General features: G+C 44.2%; 1 protein-coding gene across 3 annotated transcripts in view; it reads right to left on the bottom strand.

The window, feature by feature from the left end:
* VGLL4 (vestigial like family member 4) overlaps positions 1-19,316 on the bottom strand; it is a 78,533-nt gene that overhangs the window by 33,642 nt on the left and 25,575 nt on the right. Inside the window, exon 1 of one of the 3 annotated variants that reach the window (XM_002187365.7) lies at positions 11,308-11,783. The exons of the other annotated variants lie outside the window; for them this stretch is intronic. Within the exon in view, the coding sequence (XP_002187401.4) occupies positions 11,308-11,389 (82 nt within the window). The 5' untranslated portion in view covers positions 11,390-11,783. Of the gene's footprint in view, positions 1-11,307; positions 11,784-19,316 lie in introns of those variants that run through there. 3 annotated transcript variants of the gene reach the window in all.

The raw sequence follows: 19,316 nt of genomic DNA on the forward strand, positions 1-19,316 counted from the left end.
ATCCCAACCCATCTCCAACAAAGAATCCACTGTGGAGAACAAAATCCCTTTGTCCTTCAGAAGGGGTTCCAAAATCCCTTGTGCAGAGGGAGAGCAGAGCGAGGGAGCAGCGAGAACTGCGCGGGGCAGGGGAAATTGGGAATCCTCAGCAGAGCAGGGGAGCCTTCCAAAGGGAAACCAGATCCTCTCTGGAGCATGGAAAAGGAGCAGGATGTGCCAGCCTGGCCCTTCCTCCTGGGCAGGGCTGAGACAAGGCCCAACCACTGCCCCAGACAGGAAAATAATGCAAATTCAGCTGAGCACAAGCCCTGGATGGTGCTGGACACAGGACCGTCACTCCTCTGGATTTGTGCTGAGGTGTAGCTCAGCACTCCCTCAGATGCTGCTCTCATGCAGTGTTTGATTACCCAGGAACTCCTGAAAGCCTCCAGAAGAGCCCAGAGAACAGGCAGCTCACGAGATTCAGAGGAAAGGATTCCATCTAATTTCTCCAGGGTTATAGATGCTGATATAAAGAAACACATAAAAGCCAAAATATCACCATTGTCCCTGACAGGACTGTCTTCCAAAACAAACTGGCACACAGCACCACTAAGGAAAAAGGTAAAACTAAATCAGTGCCTCTGACAGAGCAGTTTTTAACCTTGGGTTCATGACACTCAACCACATTGATTTTATTGGGGAAAAAGAAAATGCCTAAGAAGAGACATACAGAAAAAAAAATTAGCTAACCATAGAGCCCAAAAGCTTTCAAAGTGTTGCTCCACTGCAAGGTTTAGCTGTGAAAAGCTGGTAGCACAGAATGAACCCCTGCCCAGAAGGACTGAAGGTGGTGGATGTGAATTCAGGCACTCCCAGCCAGGCCAGCAGCAGCGCTGGGATTGCTGGAGGCTGTGCCAGGGATAAAAGGGAGCCAGTCCCGTGGTGCCAGGGGATGGATGGCAGCACTGGCCAGCTCAGAGCCCGGCTGTTTATTTCACAAGCAGGGCTTGCTTCGTGGGGCCAAGTTGCAGGGTCACTCCAAATCAATGTTCTCTCCAAGGGGAAGAGAAGGCAGGGCAGATAGAGGGAGGGATTGTGTTTGTTACCAAGAAATTACATGCTGCCTGGGCAGCCTTTCTCACAGTTTTCTGGGCACTGAGGACAGGTTTTCCAGAACTCTTGGAAAAACAAGAACAAGCAGAGGTTCTTATTTTTGAAGTTATCTTGACAGTGATGGGGTTGGAAGGGGTGAGCAGCACCAAAGTTACACTCTGCCTTCAATCAGAGCTCTGTCTTCCTGCCCTATCCCTACTAGTCCTTAGCTGAATCTCCTTTTTGACAAATCCAGGCTCCTTCTCTTCATTTCAGAGCTGCAGAAGCAACTCAATCCTGACAGAACCCAGAAAGACAGGGAAGTGCAGATGGATTGGTGGAACAAAGGTAACAAAAACACATTAGCTGTGTGTTTGTGACCCACCACTCACATCACACTGTTCCCACAGGAGCCAAAAATCACACCTCTCACTGCATTACTGTGATATAATTCCCCAGTGAATCACCTGTTAAAACCTTCTTCATCTCATTTGAAAAACATTTCTGCAGATCTCTACCACTTTATCACACATTTAAGATGTTCCAGCCCATAATTAGGCAGGGGTTGTATTAACTGTGAAGTTTTCAATGGAACCAAACAGCAGTGCTGGGGGCAGTGAGACGCTGCATTATTAATTGAAAGGTTTGGAAGCCCTGCTTCAGGTCATAAACGGGCTCAGGCTGGCTTGCACTGCAGGAGCACAGCTGAACTGCTATTTCATTAAGTCTCTGATCCCAACTCATCCTGCAAAGAGAATATAAAAATTAACATCTGCGAGCACATTCCTTTCATCCAACTCAACAGGCTGTGATCTCAAGGAAGTGACCTGGGAAGGTCCTGTGGCTCAGACAGGGGAACTTCAAATTCTTCCCAGCATTGTCTGCAGGGCCTCATTCCTTTGATCACCTAAAAAAACTTAACTACATCCACCGAAGGAGAATCCATCACCTCAGTTTGGGTGGGATCCACTACAGAGGGACCAAAGTCACAACAATTTGGTCCAAAAGCTTCTGTTTCCCCTCCATGACTGCTGAGCACAAAGTAAGGATCAAGTCCATACAGCATCAGTCCAAGAATCATTGTTTTTACCTGCTTAGCTGATTAATGACATATTTTATCTGAACATCTCAAACAGGTAAAAGTAATTTTCTTTACTAAGAGGTCACAGTAAGGTTTAGCAGCTGTAGCAAAATATTCCAATTGAGGCACTTGGAATGCTGCTGTCAGCTTTATCCCAGACTTCTGTGAGTTCAACCAGTTACAGCTCTTTATTCCCCACTGTAAATAAAGATAACAGTCATTGTTTATTTCACAGGGCTGGCTAAAAGATGAATTAACGGGGCTTCTGTGAGAGCAAGGATTCTGCGAAGAGGATTAAAAATATAGGCAAATGTGAGCACTAAAATGTTTGTTGTCGTACTTGTTGCTAAACACAGCAATTGAGAAACACTTGAACTCAAACAGGGTAGTGTTCCGTCTACTGCAGTGCAAAGAAAAACTCAGAACATCCACAGATCAGCTGTTAAGGAAAACATAATGTACCTGAAAGCAGTCACAGTCTTACCTATTTGGACTTTTAAGAGTTTGTAAAGAAAGATAACACATTTTTTTAAGTGACAAGCTGAGTTAAATACATGGATAATGTAACATTAATGAGAGAAGCATTTTTGAAACTAGAGAACCCAGCCAAGGCTCTGTAAACATCCTTGCTAATGCTGGAATTCCTATTTTTGCTACCTTTGGTAAATGGCTCAGTGTGATGGCTGCAGCAGGACAAGAGCAGAGTGTTCACCTCTGGGTTTGGAGTGCTCAGCAGGAAAAGTGTGCACGTCAGCATTGCCCCAGCTGGCCCGAGGAGGTTTCATCCACGCCAGGCACAGAGTGGCTGCCAGAGCTCCGAGATGCCCCAGCAGGGAAACTGCAGGGCGGGGGTTAAACAAGCACCAGTGCACACCAGATGGCTGAGAGGACATCTAACAAGGATCCGGAGCATGAGGAAGAATATTAAAAAAAAAAAAAAAAAATCTCTTTTAATGCCATAAATATTTATACTAAATCCAAGGAACTGGCTGAGTTCAGACTTGCCTTATATGAATCATACAGCACTTCCCTCAGCCCATCCTCACCTCATGTGCTCTGGGTAAAAGCACCACAAAGGAGGTGCCACACTTGTGTCAGCTGCTTTTTCTCTATGCTAAGAGCAGTTTTTGTCGAGCTGCTTTAGAAGATGTTGCTTTCCAAAGAATATAAACAAAACAACCGAATAGTCCTATTTTAGTTGGCATTTACTGATCTTCCCAGACCATTCAGATTCATAGAAACAGTCTCCCTTTGCATGGACAATTTAATTTTCATTACAGGGACATTTAATTACAATCAGCAGAGCACCACAGAAAACAACTCCAATGCTGTAATCCAGAGCCAAGAAATTGTATTTTTCTGAAAGGTTCTGCTCTGAAAGTGTCCAAACCTGTTACTGTAACAAACATGATTTACTTTCAGAAGTGAGATCTAGTAAACACTAGCAATCAAATAACAAAACTGTAAGTCTCAATATCATCTCTAAAGTGCAAGCACAGTGTGTTGATACCATTTGCAAAAGAAATAAATCCCCACTCATTCCCAAAAGAACAACAGCTACTTAAAAAGATCCATTTGGCAGCTTTGGGTTCCACTCTTCTCATGCAAAAGATGGTTAGGCTGGACACTTTGTAGGTTGTAACTACAAAGGGTACTGCCAATCTGCTGTTCTGGGATTTTCAGTTAAAAGAAAATATAAGATATGTTCCAAATTGGTTTCTAGTCCCATACAACAGTGCCATTTCTACTCTGGGCAAAAAAAAATTGACTAAATCACTCACACATCTAACTACAACCAATATTTAAATGCAAAAAAAGTCTATTTCTGCATGCTGAGAAATAAATATTAAGCCTCACAAAGCAGGAAAGTGCAGTGCTGAGAGGTTTCCATGCCTGCCCTGTCAAATGGGTTTCCAGGAAAATCTACTGCTTTTAAAACACAACTGATTCCAAACTTTCCCTGGGAGAGCAAATATATTTCCTGGAACCTGCTAGCAACATTTGGAAGAATAGGAGGAAAGTTATACACTACAATGCCTGGTTCTCACAGCTGACAGGGAACACTCCAGAGTGATGAGGAGTGAAAAGGAGCATGTTTTTAAATAATCAGAGACTCTTGTAACAAGGGGAATTAGGAGAGGACAGGAGCCATAGGTTCTGTGAGGGAAGTGAGCTGGCACCAGCCTGCTGAAGGCAACTTCTCTTCCTCCCTGTGTGCCACCAAGGCTGCAACATTCCACTTTATCCCAAATATCATCTGCTTCTATCCATGAACACCACTTGTGGATGAGCTTTTTCTCCAAAACCAAAATGAGCCACAAGCAGCACACAACATTTTTGGGGGGAAAAGCTGGGCTGCACCAAGTGGTACTATGCTTAACAAGTTCTTGCTTTTAACACTAGCAACAACCAAGTTTAAAAGGGGAAAAGTGTTACTTAAAAAAATCTGTTACCAAACAGTGTCATGAAATTTAGGCAAGGAAACACTCTAAACTCCTGTTACAAAAAAAAAAAAAAAAAAATCTGATACCAACCAGTGCTGTGAAACTTAGATAAGGAATGATTCCAACCTCAGTTCCACACTTTTGTCCCTACCACCCCTATCACCCTGAGATTTAAGGACTGCCATTTCTATTAAAACGGGACCTCTGAAGATCTCTGATGAAGTCCCATCACCTCACCCAGGTTTCTGGGTGACTTTTTCGTTGGCTGGAACCAATGCTGTGGTGGAGCCGGGTACCTCAACTTCACCAAAGTTGCACAAGAAGCTGTACTGAGACATTTCTTAACAAGAATGACCTTTCCTAAGGGAATGGCCTCAGCTTGCATCAGGGGAGGGTTAGGGTGGATCTCAGGGAAAGGTTCTGCTCCAGAGGGTGCTGGGCACTGCTCAGGCTGCCCGAGGAACGGGCACGGCCCCCAGGCTGCCAGAGCTGCAGGAGCTCCCAGGGGTGCCCAGGATGGGATTGTTGGGGTGTTTGTGCAGGGCCAGGGGTTGGACACATGGTCGCTGTGTGTCCCTCCCAGCTCAGCACATTCTGTGATCCTGGGAACTGAAGTCCCCCCAAGCTTGCCTTACTCTCTAATCAGTGCCAGCTACTCCTGCTATTAAAACCAAACCTCTTCCAGCTCCATCCATCCATAAGGTGAGGTTTACAAGTGGGCAGAGATGACCCTAATTAAGAGCTCAACTGCCTGTTCAGTGCCCTGGAGGTTCCATGTCCCCCCATCCCTCCCAGGACATACACCAGTGCTCCCTGAGCTCCACTCACAGCTGATCCCACTGGCAGGGACAGGCTCAGAGTGAGAACAGTAAAAGAGCTGTGAGATGCAGCACCAGGGGCAATCTGCCCCCAGGAAATCCAAAAGGAGCCTGCTGGCACTGCTGGTGTCTGTCCCTGCCCCTCAGCCTCATCCCACAGTTATCCCAAAGGCAGGGACAAACAATGCCCCTGTGTGTGCAGCTATCCATGCTGATCTGGAGAGCAATTTGCAGGGGGATGATCCGGGCTGCAGGAAAAACTGGCTGCCTTTAAAGAAGGAATTCAATCCCAAAGCCCTCCCGGTTCTCTAAGGCTGAGGAAGTATAAAGCCATTCTTGTAAACACTTCTCCAGGAACTTGTGTTCACCACTACCTCACACTATTATCAGTGAGAACTTACAGGCTATGTCCTGCTGGATTATTGTTAGTGTAAACAACTTTGCTAAATTGCTTGGCACTGTGTCTGCATGCAGCATGTTCAAACTCTGTAGTCTATTCAGCCAAAATCAAATATAAAGGCCCATCTGTATTAAACCTCAAGAAGAAATTAATAGACGACTATTTTCATGCAAAGCAGATATTTAAAAAAGGCAAAGCCAATACATATGGATGAATTTTTTCATTCATAATTTTAGATGCCACACAATGAAGGCTGTTGTTTAAGCTTTATTTTTTCTCTAACAGCTCTCCATACAATGCAGTGCATTGTTCAAACTCTGGAGCAATTTAAGCTTTTTCAATGTCTCCTAAAATCCCTGGATTTATATCCAAAGAGAGCTGGCACTGTAACAAATTTGACTTGTGAGTAACAAGTTACAGCCTTTAAGCAAATTGCTCATTAACACAGAATTCAACTTACTGCTACAAACCTCACTACCTTTTATCTCAGGAAAAAAAATATGCTGCCTATCTTATCTACAGAAAACTGTGGGATAACACTCTATTATATTTGGGTTTTTGTTTGAGTTCTCAGTACAAATGCTGAACTAGCATCCAGGGTGAGAACTCCAGAGGGGAAAAAAAAAAAAAGTTAAAGTATGACCTAAATCTATCCTGCCTTTGATGAGGGAGGAAAATAAACTGAATTTTGCTGTCAGTCCTGAAGAGGATATTCCCAACTTCATGTTAGGAGGAAATGAGCAAGAATAGCCCAACTGTGAAGCCGGGGCTCTTTGTTTTTTTCCTGAAGATGAAAGAGATTGAAAATGCAAAACCCACAGAATGTTCTATAAATGGGGAACGTTCTGTAGGTGCATCTTCATTTACATGGCTTTGAACAGAATTTTACACTGTGTTACAAATAAGAACACTTAATTTGCCGTGAAGGAGATTCTTATCCAATTCTTAGCAGAATAGTGCTTAAGCCATTTTACATATTTAGAAACTAACCCAAACTTTGCAGTTAATAAGAGAAACTGATGTTGGAGAAAGAGCAAAATGCAAGATCAGCAGAGAGAGCTGATGGAAACTCTTCTTTAGATCTTAAAAAAACATGTTGCATTTTGTTAAAAAGCAAATGAAGTTAGCAGGATCTGTGCCTCTGACAGCAAACATCTGAAGCAGCCTTTTGGGGAAGACACAGACATTTTCAGGATGCTTTGCAGTGCCCTGAGAGGACACCCAGCTCTGCAAGCCAAGGAATGCTCCAGCCTTACATGAAGTCAGTGAAATAATTATGTAATATGCCACTAACTAATGAAAGCTGTCCTGAAACCAAAAAGGGGTGTTTTGCTAGAAATCTGGATCCAATTTTCTTCATTAAAAAAAAAAAAAATCCCAGTCTTCTGAACTATCCAGAGAACTCTGCATAACTATTTTGAGTGCTCCAAGTAACATGCCTGGGGGATTTCTTAGCGTCTTATTGCATTTCTTTATACCTTTCCCAGCACAGCAGTTGCAGCCCTGAGAATGCAGCAATAACCCAGAGCATCTGAAACGGGGAGAGAGAGAGGAAGGAAGGCAGAAATCTGCCTTCCAACACAGCACCATCTGTGATAAACAACAGAACGAAAGGGATCTGCCTGGAGACTGCTCCTCATGCATATTCCGTGGGAAAGCAGGAGCCAGAACTGGCTGGACAGCCCTGGAGTCAAAGAGCAGCATCACCTGTGCTCTGCTCTGCTTAACTCTGAGCACTCCATTACCTCAACAGCGGGCTCGGAAGGAATATTGAGCCGGAGTTAAGTGGGTTTCCACCGCAAAACGAGATGCAGATGTTCCAGCCCTGATTACCTGGCCGGATCGAGTGGCTGTCATCCGATAGGAAGCGCTGGGAATGCCAGCCTGGCTCAGAATGCTGCTGCTCCTTCTGCACCTCCCCAGGGCTCCCAGGAGCTTCCTCATGGTCCTCAGCTCATTAAAGGAAAACAATGATCTGAAAGCACCACTCATTAAACTGGCCATTGTTGATCGCTGGCAGCAAATGTTGAGTAGAAGAATATCGGATGTATTCACGCTAAAGATGAGCATCCAGATGCCAAGGCAACAATTCTCTACTTCTTCTTTTCTGTTGCAGCAAAACTATTACAATAAATTCCTTGAAGTGGTTGATCATCACTAATAGAACTGTCCTTTTCCACTGGCGAGGACTACATATCCCCATTTGAGTGATTAAAAATTTTTCTTTCAAATGTCTTTTTTATGCAACTTGCTAAAAAAGCCCGAACCCATTAACATTCAGATTTTTCTCCAAAAGCATCAGTTGGATTTGAGATTACCAATGGGCATCATGGGGGTTCAAAGCTAGTAATGAGATTAAGAAAACCCTCCAAAGGACACAAATAATCAGTGCAAAATGAACAAATATGAGGAAAGGGAATGGCTTTATCCTGTGCTTCAGAGTTATGGACCCCCTTCCTAAAACTTTCTCCTCATTTCTGGTTATAATCCTTTTCCCGGCTGTGGCTGTTTTAATTTCATGAGCGTGCAGAAATTTCCAGGAGGCTACAAAGGCACCTTCAGAGGTCATTTAGAAACCTCCTGCTCAAACCCCGCCTCAGGCAGGGTGGGATGCTCAGGTGGGATTTGAGTATCTCCAAAGGTGGAGACTCCACAGCCTCTCTGGAGAACCTGTGCCTGTGGCTCACCAACCTCACAACACAAATCAATCACCCCACCTTTGAGAAAACAGCCAACCTGCAGCACAGCCTCACTTTTGGACAGCTAATGGGAGAACTTCCAGCTCTCCCACTGCCAGCCCAGCCCCAGCAGAAGGACAATTTGCTGCCCACAAGGCAGATCCCATCTATGTTATCACCATTTCTTCTCTTCCCCCAGAGAGGAGGCCAAAATCAGAGATGTGTTTAATGAACTAAACAGCACAATATTTCCATGCTGGGAACCCCGTGGCTGGAGTGTGAGCACGAATGGCACAATTTAGGAGCAGACTGAGATGAAGACACAGCTGAGTTCTTGGGAGGTTCCTGCCCCTGGCAGGCAGGGAAGGCTCTCCAGGGCTGGCATTAACTCAGCTCTCAGATAACAAACTGCTGTCTGGGACTCTTGCTGGGCAAGAAAAAGCAGGACCACACTCAGGATGCAAATCACACTCCTCTGCTCCATGTCCAATTTAAGGGTTGACAGATGCACACACTGGAGGAACTTTTCCTATTTCTTAGGGATCAACACATCTCTGATCCATAGGCTGTTGCATATCCAACTGTTCCAGTGCCAGAAGAGTAAAACCACCAGTAAACTTCATAAGACACGCTGCCATAGCTCACCAGCATAGAAATCATCTCAACAACCAAAAACAAATGTTTCAAGAACGAATCTAAGGGAACAAGGAACCCACCTATTTCCTGTGGCCTATAGGCCCATCACTCTTTCCTCTGAAATTTCAAACCTATTTTTATCTTGTCCTGCATCTTCAGAAGTACTTTTCAGGAAGGCATCCATTTATAAGTAGTTCAAGTGTGGCCTTCAGTAAATCCTAATTAATTGAGTTTGAGAGGGCGTTTTGTCGTCAGTGTAGTTACTACTGCAACAGTGTCCCTGGAAAGACAAGATCCATCACTGCTGACACAACTCACTTCTAAAATAAATACTATGGCAGAGGCCAGGAAGATCTGTAGGCATTTCTAAAACACCCTTCGAGTTCAGAGCAGATGTTGCCAGTGTTTACACTTTTAAAATCATTGGGATATAAACACCTCACTATAAACACCACTGAAGTTTTGCTTTTCTTCTCTTCATTTTGTGTGTGTTTATTTTAGTGTTAAAAATGTTAACTTCCAGAATAAGGAAAATAGCAACAGATGTTTAACCTAAACAAAAACTGCTCCAGCAGAGTGTATTCCTTAAGCTATTCTTTTGCTTTTGTACTATTAAAGCTAAGATATGGTTAAATAATAATTACTGGAGAAGAGGGTGGGGAATAAAAAGGGGACTGGAAAGAATCTTCCATAAATATAAGGCATAATTACAGTGAATTGAAGTAATGAGCCAAAACTACAGAGCAACAAAACTTAGTGAAAGAAAGATGTATTATGTAAATAAAGCTTTGCATAAAATTCCATGGTCTTCATCATTATCACTTGCTTCCCAAGAAAACACTAATTACTGCAGAGAGCAATGAAAAAGTTAAAGGATCATGAAATGAAAAAGTTAAAGGATCCTGAAAGGTGTTTTTATTTTTTTTTTTTGCTTTTAAACCAGTTTTCTTGCTCTAACAAAGAAAGCATGGCATAAGAAAGAAGTTGGGAATTGAACTTCATGGAACCCCAGCTCTGTATGATTCAGCTCAGTCTTCTGTAAAAGAGCTTAATCCAAATGAATATATACATACATATTTGTGCAGGAAAGAAAAGGCAGGAAAAAAGGAGAAACAAAGCTATTAACAGTACAACAGGGAGCCCCCGCACTTCCTGAAGGGAAGCAATGTGGCCATGCTGGCTTAGGGATAGAAAAGACTGTGATTTCCAAAGTCAGATTCAGCTGCCTGTTCTGGCCTAACCTTGTCCTGAGCACTGTGAACAGATATCTCCTTGGCCTGTGTACGCTCCTCATTGTTTCTTTCCTGACAACTCCAGCAAGTTTATTTTCTCAATGAACATGGAAAGCGTTCCTGCTGAATCAGAAAAAAAAAAAAAAAAAAAAAAAAAAAAAGCAAGCAGCTTTTCGCGGCGCTTGTGTGGCTCCAGCAAAACCAGCCCCGCTGCCAAGCCGAATTAGCTCAGTGGTGCCTTTCTCTCCAGGCAAAGCCAAGCCATAACCGCTCCTCGCAGCCGCACGTAGAGAAAACTGCGCGCAGATTCACAGACCGCTTGTGCCCCGTTACCTCAGGCGCCTTCCCAGCAGCGCTCCGGGGGCTGCCGGGCAGGGCAGAGCCCCGGGCCGGACCGGGCCCGGCCCGCGGGGACACGCCGGCAGCCGGGCCGGGCCGTGCCGTGCCCGGGGACACGCCGGCAGCCGGGCCGGGCCGGACCGTGCCCGGGGACACGCCGGCAGCCGGGCCGGACCGGACCGTGCCGGGGACACGCCGGCAGCCGGGCCGGACCGGGCCGGGCCCGGGGACACGCGTGTCCGCCCGCGGCGTGGGACACACGGACAGAGCCCTGGCCTCGGTGCCGCCCGCCACGGAAAGGAAAGCTGGCGCTGAAAACGCGAGTTGTGAAAACAAAACAAAAAAAAACCAAAACAAAACAAAAAACCAGAAAAAAATCACAAAGAAAGAAATCCCTGCCATGTAACAAAGCTCTGACAACAGCCCGAGGGCCGTCCCGCACCGGTGATCTCCAAAAACATCCCCGCTGACAAACAACAGCGAGCACCGCTCGGAGATCCAGGAGCTATCCTGGAAGGGATCCATCCCTCCCCGTGCGAGGGATCGAGGGATCCTTCCCCCCCGTGCGAGGGCACCACTCATTTCCCGTGGCGAGGCACTGTTACCTTCGTAGCACAGGATGCCGATATTGTTGTTCATCTTGTCCAAGTACTGGTAGTTCAACAGGTCCATCCTCATAAACAGCATTTATCGGGCTGGCGGAGACGAGCGGCTCCGGGCGGGGGAGGCAGACGCTGCCGCGGCGCTCCGGCTTCCCAGCCCCAGCGAGGCCCAGCCTGGAGCGGGGTGGGAAGGGGCAGCGGGCTCCGACAGCCCGGTGGAGCGCGAGGGGAGGGAGCCCCGCGGGGCTTCCCAAGAGTCCTTCCAAGTTTAAAAAAATAATAAGTAAAAAAAAGAGCGTTCAAGCAAAGCGAAGGCGGACGGGGAGGAGGGCGCAGCCTGCTGCGAGCGCCGGCGCTGACAGCGGCACTGCCCGGGGCCCGCTCCGAGCGCTGCCTCCGAGCCCGGCCCGCGCAGGCGCCGCCGGCCGCGGCCGCTTTGTGCTCCGCGGGGCCCGCGGGGAGGGAGCGGCCGCGTCACGCCGCGCACAGGAAGCGGCGGCGGCAGGAGGAGGAGGAGGAGGAGGAGGCTGCGAGGGGAGGAAGCGGCGCTGAGGGGCCTCCTCCGCGCTCGGGGGGCGGGTGCCGAGCCTGCTGTTTGAAACTAATTCTGCGAGAAGCAATGCGGTTCTACAGCAACAGCGGAATCACGGCGTGGCATCGCAGGAATGGTCAATGGAATCGCAGGAATGAGAGAGACAATTTAAATAAAAGGCGTGATGCACTGGCCATTGCCCCCGTGTATTTAGTTTATATATAAATAGTTTAAAAAGGTTTCTGTCTCTGCATATAAACAGGCACCGCACACATTGCTACAGTTCCATCAGGGCACAGCCAGATCGGATTTTTTAAGGGCTGCTCGTGGTTAAACATTCCGGGCTTTGGATCTTTTCCTAGCTGTGGCTGTTTTAATTTCATGAGTGTGCAGAAATTTCCAGGAGGCTACAAAGGCACCTTCAGAGGTCATTTAGAAACCTCCTGCTCAAAACCCGCCTCAGGCAGGGTGGGATGCTCAGGTGGGATTTGAGTATCTCCAAAGGTGGAGACTCCACAGCCTCTCTGGAGAACCTGTGCCTGTGGCTCATCAACCTCACAACACAAATAAATCACCCCTCCTTTGAGAAAACAGCCAACCTGCAGCACAGCCTCACTTTTGGACAGCTAATGGGAGAACTTCCAGCTCTCCCACTGCCAGCCCAGCCCCAGCAGAAGGACAATTTGCTGCCCGCAAGGCAGATCCTATCTATGTTATCACCATTTCTTCTCTTCCCCCAGAGAGGAGGCCAAAATCAGAGATGTGTTTACTGAACTAAACAGCACGATATTTCCATGCTGGGAACCCCGTGGCTGCCAAATCCCTGGCTGAGCTGAGGGAGGCGATGGAGCCCGGTGCTGCTGCAGCTCTCCCATCCCTGGATGTGGGCTGCCCCTCTGCAGCCCCAGCCTGGAGCTCAGAGCCTCTCAGACAGATGTGTGCCCTCATCCCGAGATGGCAGAACATCTGGGCAGGTGTGCGAACCTGCTGGGCATCACTTCGCATTTCCTGTGGCTCATCAGCGCCTCAAGTCTCGGGCTGATAGGAAAAGAGAAATAAAAAAAGCTAATGGAAACCTAATTTTTCCTCTGCCCTATTCAGCTTGGAGCACAGCTCATCCCTGCCCGTCTGGGATGGGGAATCTTCATGGTGCACACAAGGGCAGAACCAGTAAAAAACTTCAATTTCCACCCTGAGAACTTCTCCCCTCTGCTAGAGAAGGGGAAAGGATGACATGACAGAGGCAACTCACAGAGTGACACTTTGTGATGGCATTTTGAGAGTTACTGCTTATGAATGCTCTGGGTATTCCAGTAAAAACAGGTAGCTTAAATTTACTGCTGGTGTCCACTGAATATTCTAAGGAAGATTGCCTAGAACATAAAAAAGGTTTATCTTCACTGCAGATACACAATATTGAGGTAACAGCACATTTCTTGATTGGTATCTAATAAAAAGTTGCAGTTATTTTGCAAAAGTTGCAACCACACAGACCAAAGCATCCCATGCTATTTTCTAGAAAGATAAACATTTTTAGTAAAGAGTAGTGTATGGTGATTTTTAAGCAGGGCATGATAAGTTTTGCATATTGTACATACTCAGAGATATTCTACCAATCCATCAAATTAAAACAGCCATCTAATAAAGACATCAGGAGAAATCTGAGCCCTCTAAGATATAAACAACAAGAAAAAATCCACACCTCCAACATTAAAAAAGAGAGGCGTGTTTCTTCAGCATGAAACACAAGTTCCTCACCGATTTTGGGGACAATATTTTGATATGTATATAGAGAGCATCCCTAAATTCACATGAACTCAACACATTTATTGGGTGTTTGGGAAGGACAAAGAAGATAAGTATTTGATTTTTTGTGCTTTAAAATACTTAGATTTTTGTGGGAGGTGCAGGTGATGAGGAAGAAAACACTATTTATACTTCTTTAGAGCAGTGCTCTACAAGACAGGGGTGCACATGGCCATTATAATTCCCAGTCCAGTTTGAATTCTCTGTATTCAAAGTTACATATTTCTTCAAGCTGTTTGGAAAAGCATAGTTGGGTGCTGTCCAGAAACCACTGACTACTCAGAAGCGCTGTCCAGACACTAATAAAGGAGTTAATTCTTCTTTATTAGACCAGTAGTCACTGGTGTGCAGGTTTTTAGGCAGTAATGATCCTTGTTAGGTGAATGGCTTTCAGCATTTCAGTACAAACTCTGATTGGACTTGTCAAATGTTGCATAATGAGTGTGCTTTATAATAAATAATAATAAACTGTACCAAATACCAAGAGCTTTTTGAACTTCTAAATTAAAATACCTGTGCTGCAAACAAGGCAATGCCTAGTGAAAGAATGGGGGGAAATTATCAATGTAAATGTATCCCTTACATTGCATTTTAAACCCAAAATCCATTCTTAGGAAAACTTTCTTTGAAAGAGAATTTTATCAGCTCAACAAACCCAAGTCCAGCAGACATTAACCTCCAATACTGACAGGGTCAGTGCATAGTACTTGGTTCCTGTCAGCAAATTCTCAATTCAGATTGCCGCTCATCGGTCTGAGAGACCTTCCACTGAACAGAAACCAATCATCAGTGCAGAGTGGGCTGGGAAAGGACTGCTTTTCATCAGTTCCTTCTACTCCCTGAGAGCTGAGGCATCCCTGCCTCTCGCTGGCTGGAGTATTTATTTCCTCTAGGATCTCACACTCCCTGCTCCTGGCACTGAACCCCAGAGCTGGGATCTGCTGGGAGCGTGCTGAACTTTAATTTAACACAACAGCAGCCTCTAGAGGTAACGGGACAGCCACAGCTCCGGTAGGATTGACATGGATTTTCTTCTGCTGATCCACAGAGCAGGGCTCAGCCTTCAGCCTCTCAGGGATCTGCTTCACCTCAGCCCAGAGAGCAGATTCAGTCTGCACACAGCAATGTCTCACTGCCTCACAAGACACAAAAAGCAAAGGAAGGAAAGCAAAAAAAAGCAGGTAAATCACCTCTGTAAATCACCACTCAATATAAAAGTAAATCCTTACAACTCTATATTATATTCTTAATATATCAAGTCTGTGATATCAGATTTGACAGTGAGAGTTTGTATGGGTTTTAGAGCATTTGAACAAGCACTGAGCTGCTTTAGAGCATTACAAACATACAGGGAGCTGCTTTTTTCTGTGCCTTTTCTCTGCCCTTCTCGACCCTCTCCTCTCTCACATGTGCTGCTGCCTCAGGCAGTGCTGAAGAACCTGAGAAAACAAAATGCCTTTGGTGCCTGCACTCCAACACATCTTCCAGGGGGAAAATGGGCAACACTGGCTAAGAACCAGCCCCACAATGGGAGCTGAAATTCCACCCGTGGAGATCATCAGCAGAGAGCAGTTATTGAAACAGTGACCAGTTCTGTAACTGAGAGAAAAAATAGTCTTTATAGAGGTGGGACACACTCTGCTGTGTCTGCGTGGCCACACAGTGCTGCTCAGCTTAATTCCATTTTGGAGTAGATAATTGTCAGCTGCAGCTCCTCAGGTTAGACAGGCACCTACTGAAACCTCAATGCACACTGAGGAGGAGGTGGAGGAATAAAGCAAGAACATTTAAAAACATGTTTTACCCTTTTTCTTGCCCTAAGAAAAGAGCAAATTCGAGTTGAGGGTTGCTAGGTGGCGATGTGCCTGAAGGAAAAGGCTTTTCTTTTTCCACGCACTCCATGGCAGTGTATGGGAAAAGCTGCTCTCAACACCCCTGTTCTTATATTTGTTAGAATGCATTGCACTGGAAAAAGGCAAAACAAAAATTCCCCTTGAAGCAGGATGGGGTGTTTGCTTTGAAATCCATTCAGGTGTGATGAGGAAATACAGTTAAAATGGACTGAACATGCAGCAAACCCAGAAACGGATGACAAGGAAAATGACATTTCAAGTTCCTTGCAAGCAGCAATCTCCCAGCTGTGCCTCTGAGATCCACAAACACTTCCCTCGCTGAGCCAGACACCACAAAAATAACTTTACACACACATTAAGCACTCAACTGCACCAGTGGACAGAAGACATCAAAACACACATCATTCCCATATGCATTCTTCCACCTTTTTTTCTTAATCATAAAGCTGCATTGCAAATAGATTTTTATCACACCATCTACCTGTTTCCTTAAGATAAATCAATAATTAAGGAAAGCCCCATCAGGTTGGGCATCTCTGAGCTCAAGCTGTGTCTTCCTGTTTGACCTGTCCCCTAGTTAAAGGTTTCAACAACATGCCAGACACTATAGAACAAAAAGATTCCTTTTTAATTATCACTGGAGCTTCTCAAGCCTGAAATAAGGAACTTTACACCCAATATTGTAATGAAAGAATTTGTGCATTCTATTATTCTTGTCATAACCTAAACTTAGGGAATGCTGCTTTCAAAACCCAAACACAGCATTGTCTAGTGAGGAAATCTGCTTATGAGTGTGTGAGTGTCACAAAGTGCTGGGGAACTCGCACTGGAATCCCCAGTGAACAAAATGCCAGGGAAACTAAAAATACAGTGATGCCTAAGAGTGTCTAGAGTTGCAGGCACTTGTAGGCCCAGGAATAGGTGGTAATGGCTTGTCTGGACTGGCAGATGGACTGTTTTTTTAAGGTTTTTTTTAAATGCTTTGCTGCACTGCAGTTCTTATTCTGTACGACTCTCTTCTTTAAAGACACACAGATTTCAAAAAGCATCTCACCATGGTGGTAAATAAAAATTTCAGATCACTTGTTTGTAAATACTGAGCAATTTAGGACCAGCTATGTCATATCAGATCAGAAAATTCCAAGGTGTTTATCAACTCAAAAAGCTTTTGGTGAATTAAAACCTGCCCCCAGCAGCAGGAATCATTTGCCTCCCACCCCAAACTAAACACACCTGCTGTTCTTCCACCGCCTTTTCCAGGTGGGAATTTGGGCCAGGAAAGGCAGAATCCCAGGCAGGGCACACACAGAGCTTCCCTTGTAGGATTTTTTTTGGCAAAACCCACAATTAATTCTGGGTGAATATATAAAATAAGCACAGAGGTACTGGGCGAGGCCTCTGGTTCATCAAGAATATTTTCCATTTCTCACTGGTATCTTGCAGCTCTCAATTTGCTGGTGTTTTTCTCCTTTTGTTTTCTTAGGCTGGGCTGAGAAGACTTCAAAAATGCAGCTAAAGCATACAACAGATAAATCTAGTTTATCTGGGTGGGAAAATTGTTGTGTGCTAATTAAAAACTTGATAAACTTTTCTGTTATTTGCATATTATTTAAAATCTCTGAAGGGTTGATGATAATCACAAACATAATTCAACTTGAACTACAAAGAGTCTCAAACACCACCAGAGCCTCCAGATGCAAGCAGTGAAGTGCAAACCTTGCCATGCCCTGTTTGTGTTAGCAGGGAAAAAAAATTACTTTGTATTCTTCCAATATGAGAAATGAGAGGATAAAAAAAAAAAAAAGAGAATTACTAAAGAAAAAAATGCCAATTTTAAGTCAGCTTGATGCTCAGGCATCTAAACCACTTTTAACTTAGGAAAATTAGGAGCCAGACTGCGTTTAGAGGTTAGATTTCAAAATTACCGTGTGTATCCCTCAGCTTTGGGAAGAAGCAAATCCAGTTTCTAGAAGCCACTAATTACAGGGTTTAGAAATAAAGCAGAGAGCTCTAAGATTGCTAAAGTCTTTGAAAACATTTCCCCTTATAGCTCGCTTGGCAAGACATGAAATACACTTTTTTAATACAAATATATATATATATGTATGGCCTAATTGAGTTTAGGTATTAACATATGTAAATCTGTGGAGCTGACCTTGCTTGCACACAGACTGAATATTCCAATAATTTATAATTACCTTATAAATGATACAAAACCAGGATTCCCAATGCTCTCCCATGCACTAAAATCAATCACAACTTTTCCTACTGAATGGAATAATTTTGGCTTCTACACATCACAGCAATTACTTATCCTAGATTTTAAGATTAAAATATTAATAAGTAGCTATTGCAAAACCCAGTTATGCAACTTGCAACCTATTCCATTAAATTAAAATGAAATTTCATTCAAGCTCTAAGGCTATTCCTTTCCAATTGAGGGTCTTGTTCTCTATTATTTCAAAAGTATTTGACCTTAATAATATTTTTTACCACACCAAAAAAAAACCCACAAAAAAAAAAAAAAAAAAAAAAAACAAAAAACCCAAATACACAAACAAACAAACAAGCCAAAACAAAAAATAAACCCAACCTTAAAGACACTCTCACTTATCCCAAAATTTAGTGCTTACAAAAGCCCAGCCATTCAAAAACCTTTGTTCAGGATGCTGAGGGGTGTCCTCTGGATTATTGGAGGAAAAAAGAACAAAGAAAACAAGAAAAAGAACAACAGCCTTGGATTATTTACAGTATTAATGCAAGAAGAGCATGTTTTAGTATATAAATATATAATATTGTATATTTTTTATTCAGACACATGGATATATGCAGGGTTCTGTAGGACACAAGTGGAATATTATAAATGATCCTAATTCCACTAAATCCTGCAGAAAATGCCCTTGCTGTCCAGGAGTACAAATTCAGGTCTCAGAAACAGATAAATAGTAGGAAAAACCTCACAAAAGCATTCACAAAAGCCCTTCCTGTTCCAAAGCACAACCTTCCAACATTGCTGCTCTCCAGCCAGGACAAGGACTGGATCAAAGTTACCATTTCCAATTCTACAGGTACATTTTCCTTCCAAAAATGAAACCTAGAGAATGCTGAAAATTCCCCGCCAAAGCTCTCTTTCAGTGGAATCAACATTAGCTATTTTTATTGTGCTTTTGCTGTTTTCACTCCAAAAATAAATGGAAAAAAATAAAGGGGTTTTTACATGTTTTGGATTAAAAAAGACATTTATTTGTTTTTAACTTCCAGCTTTCTGACAAACCAGTAAAATCTATACTTACATTTCCCATCACTTCCCCTCTGCCATCTCTACCCTGATTTTCTTAGGGATCACATCACCATCACTCACCACCTTTAAAAGCAGAGACCATTCTTTAAACCAAATTTTTGGCTTTTAATTTACCAAACATCTCTCTTAAATTACCAAACATTCATGGAAATCTCTGTCTGGTGAGCACTGCCCATGTTACAGCTTGTCCTTAAGGCCACAAGAAATCCCAGGTGCTGCAGGAATTTGCAGTGACCACAACCTAAGCGTTGTCCTGTTTTAACACTTGCTTGTTTTTAACCCAGGGGCAGAGAGGAAAGGATCACAGCTATCAAATTTTAACCACAAAAAAAATCCTTGGCTGTGCAGATTTGAGGGTTTTATATCAGGCTTTTTTCCCTGAGGCTGACGTCCACCACCCCTTCACTTCCTGAAATTCAGAGTTTTCCCAAACACAACAAATATTCCACAACATCCCCAAAATTTCCTTGGCCTTTTAAAATATTTTCCATCTTAACATCCCCTTTCTCTCACCTACAAG

This window comes from Taeniopygia guttata, chromosome 12 (assembly GCF_048771995.1).
Source record: "Taeniopygia guttata chromosome 12, bTaeGut7.mat, whole genome shotgun sequence".
Lineage (NCBI taxonomy): Eukaryota > Metazoa > Chordata > Aves > Passeriformes > Estrildidae > Taeniopygia > Taeniopygia guttata.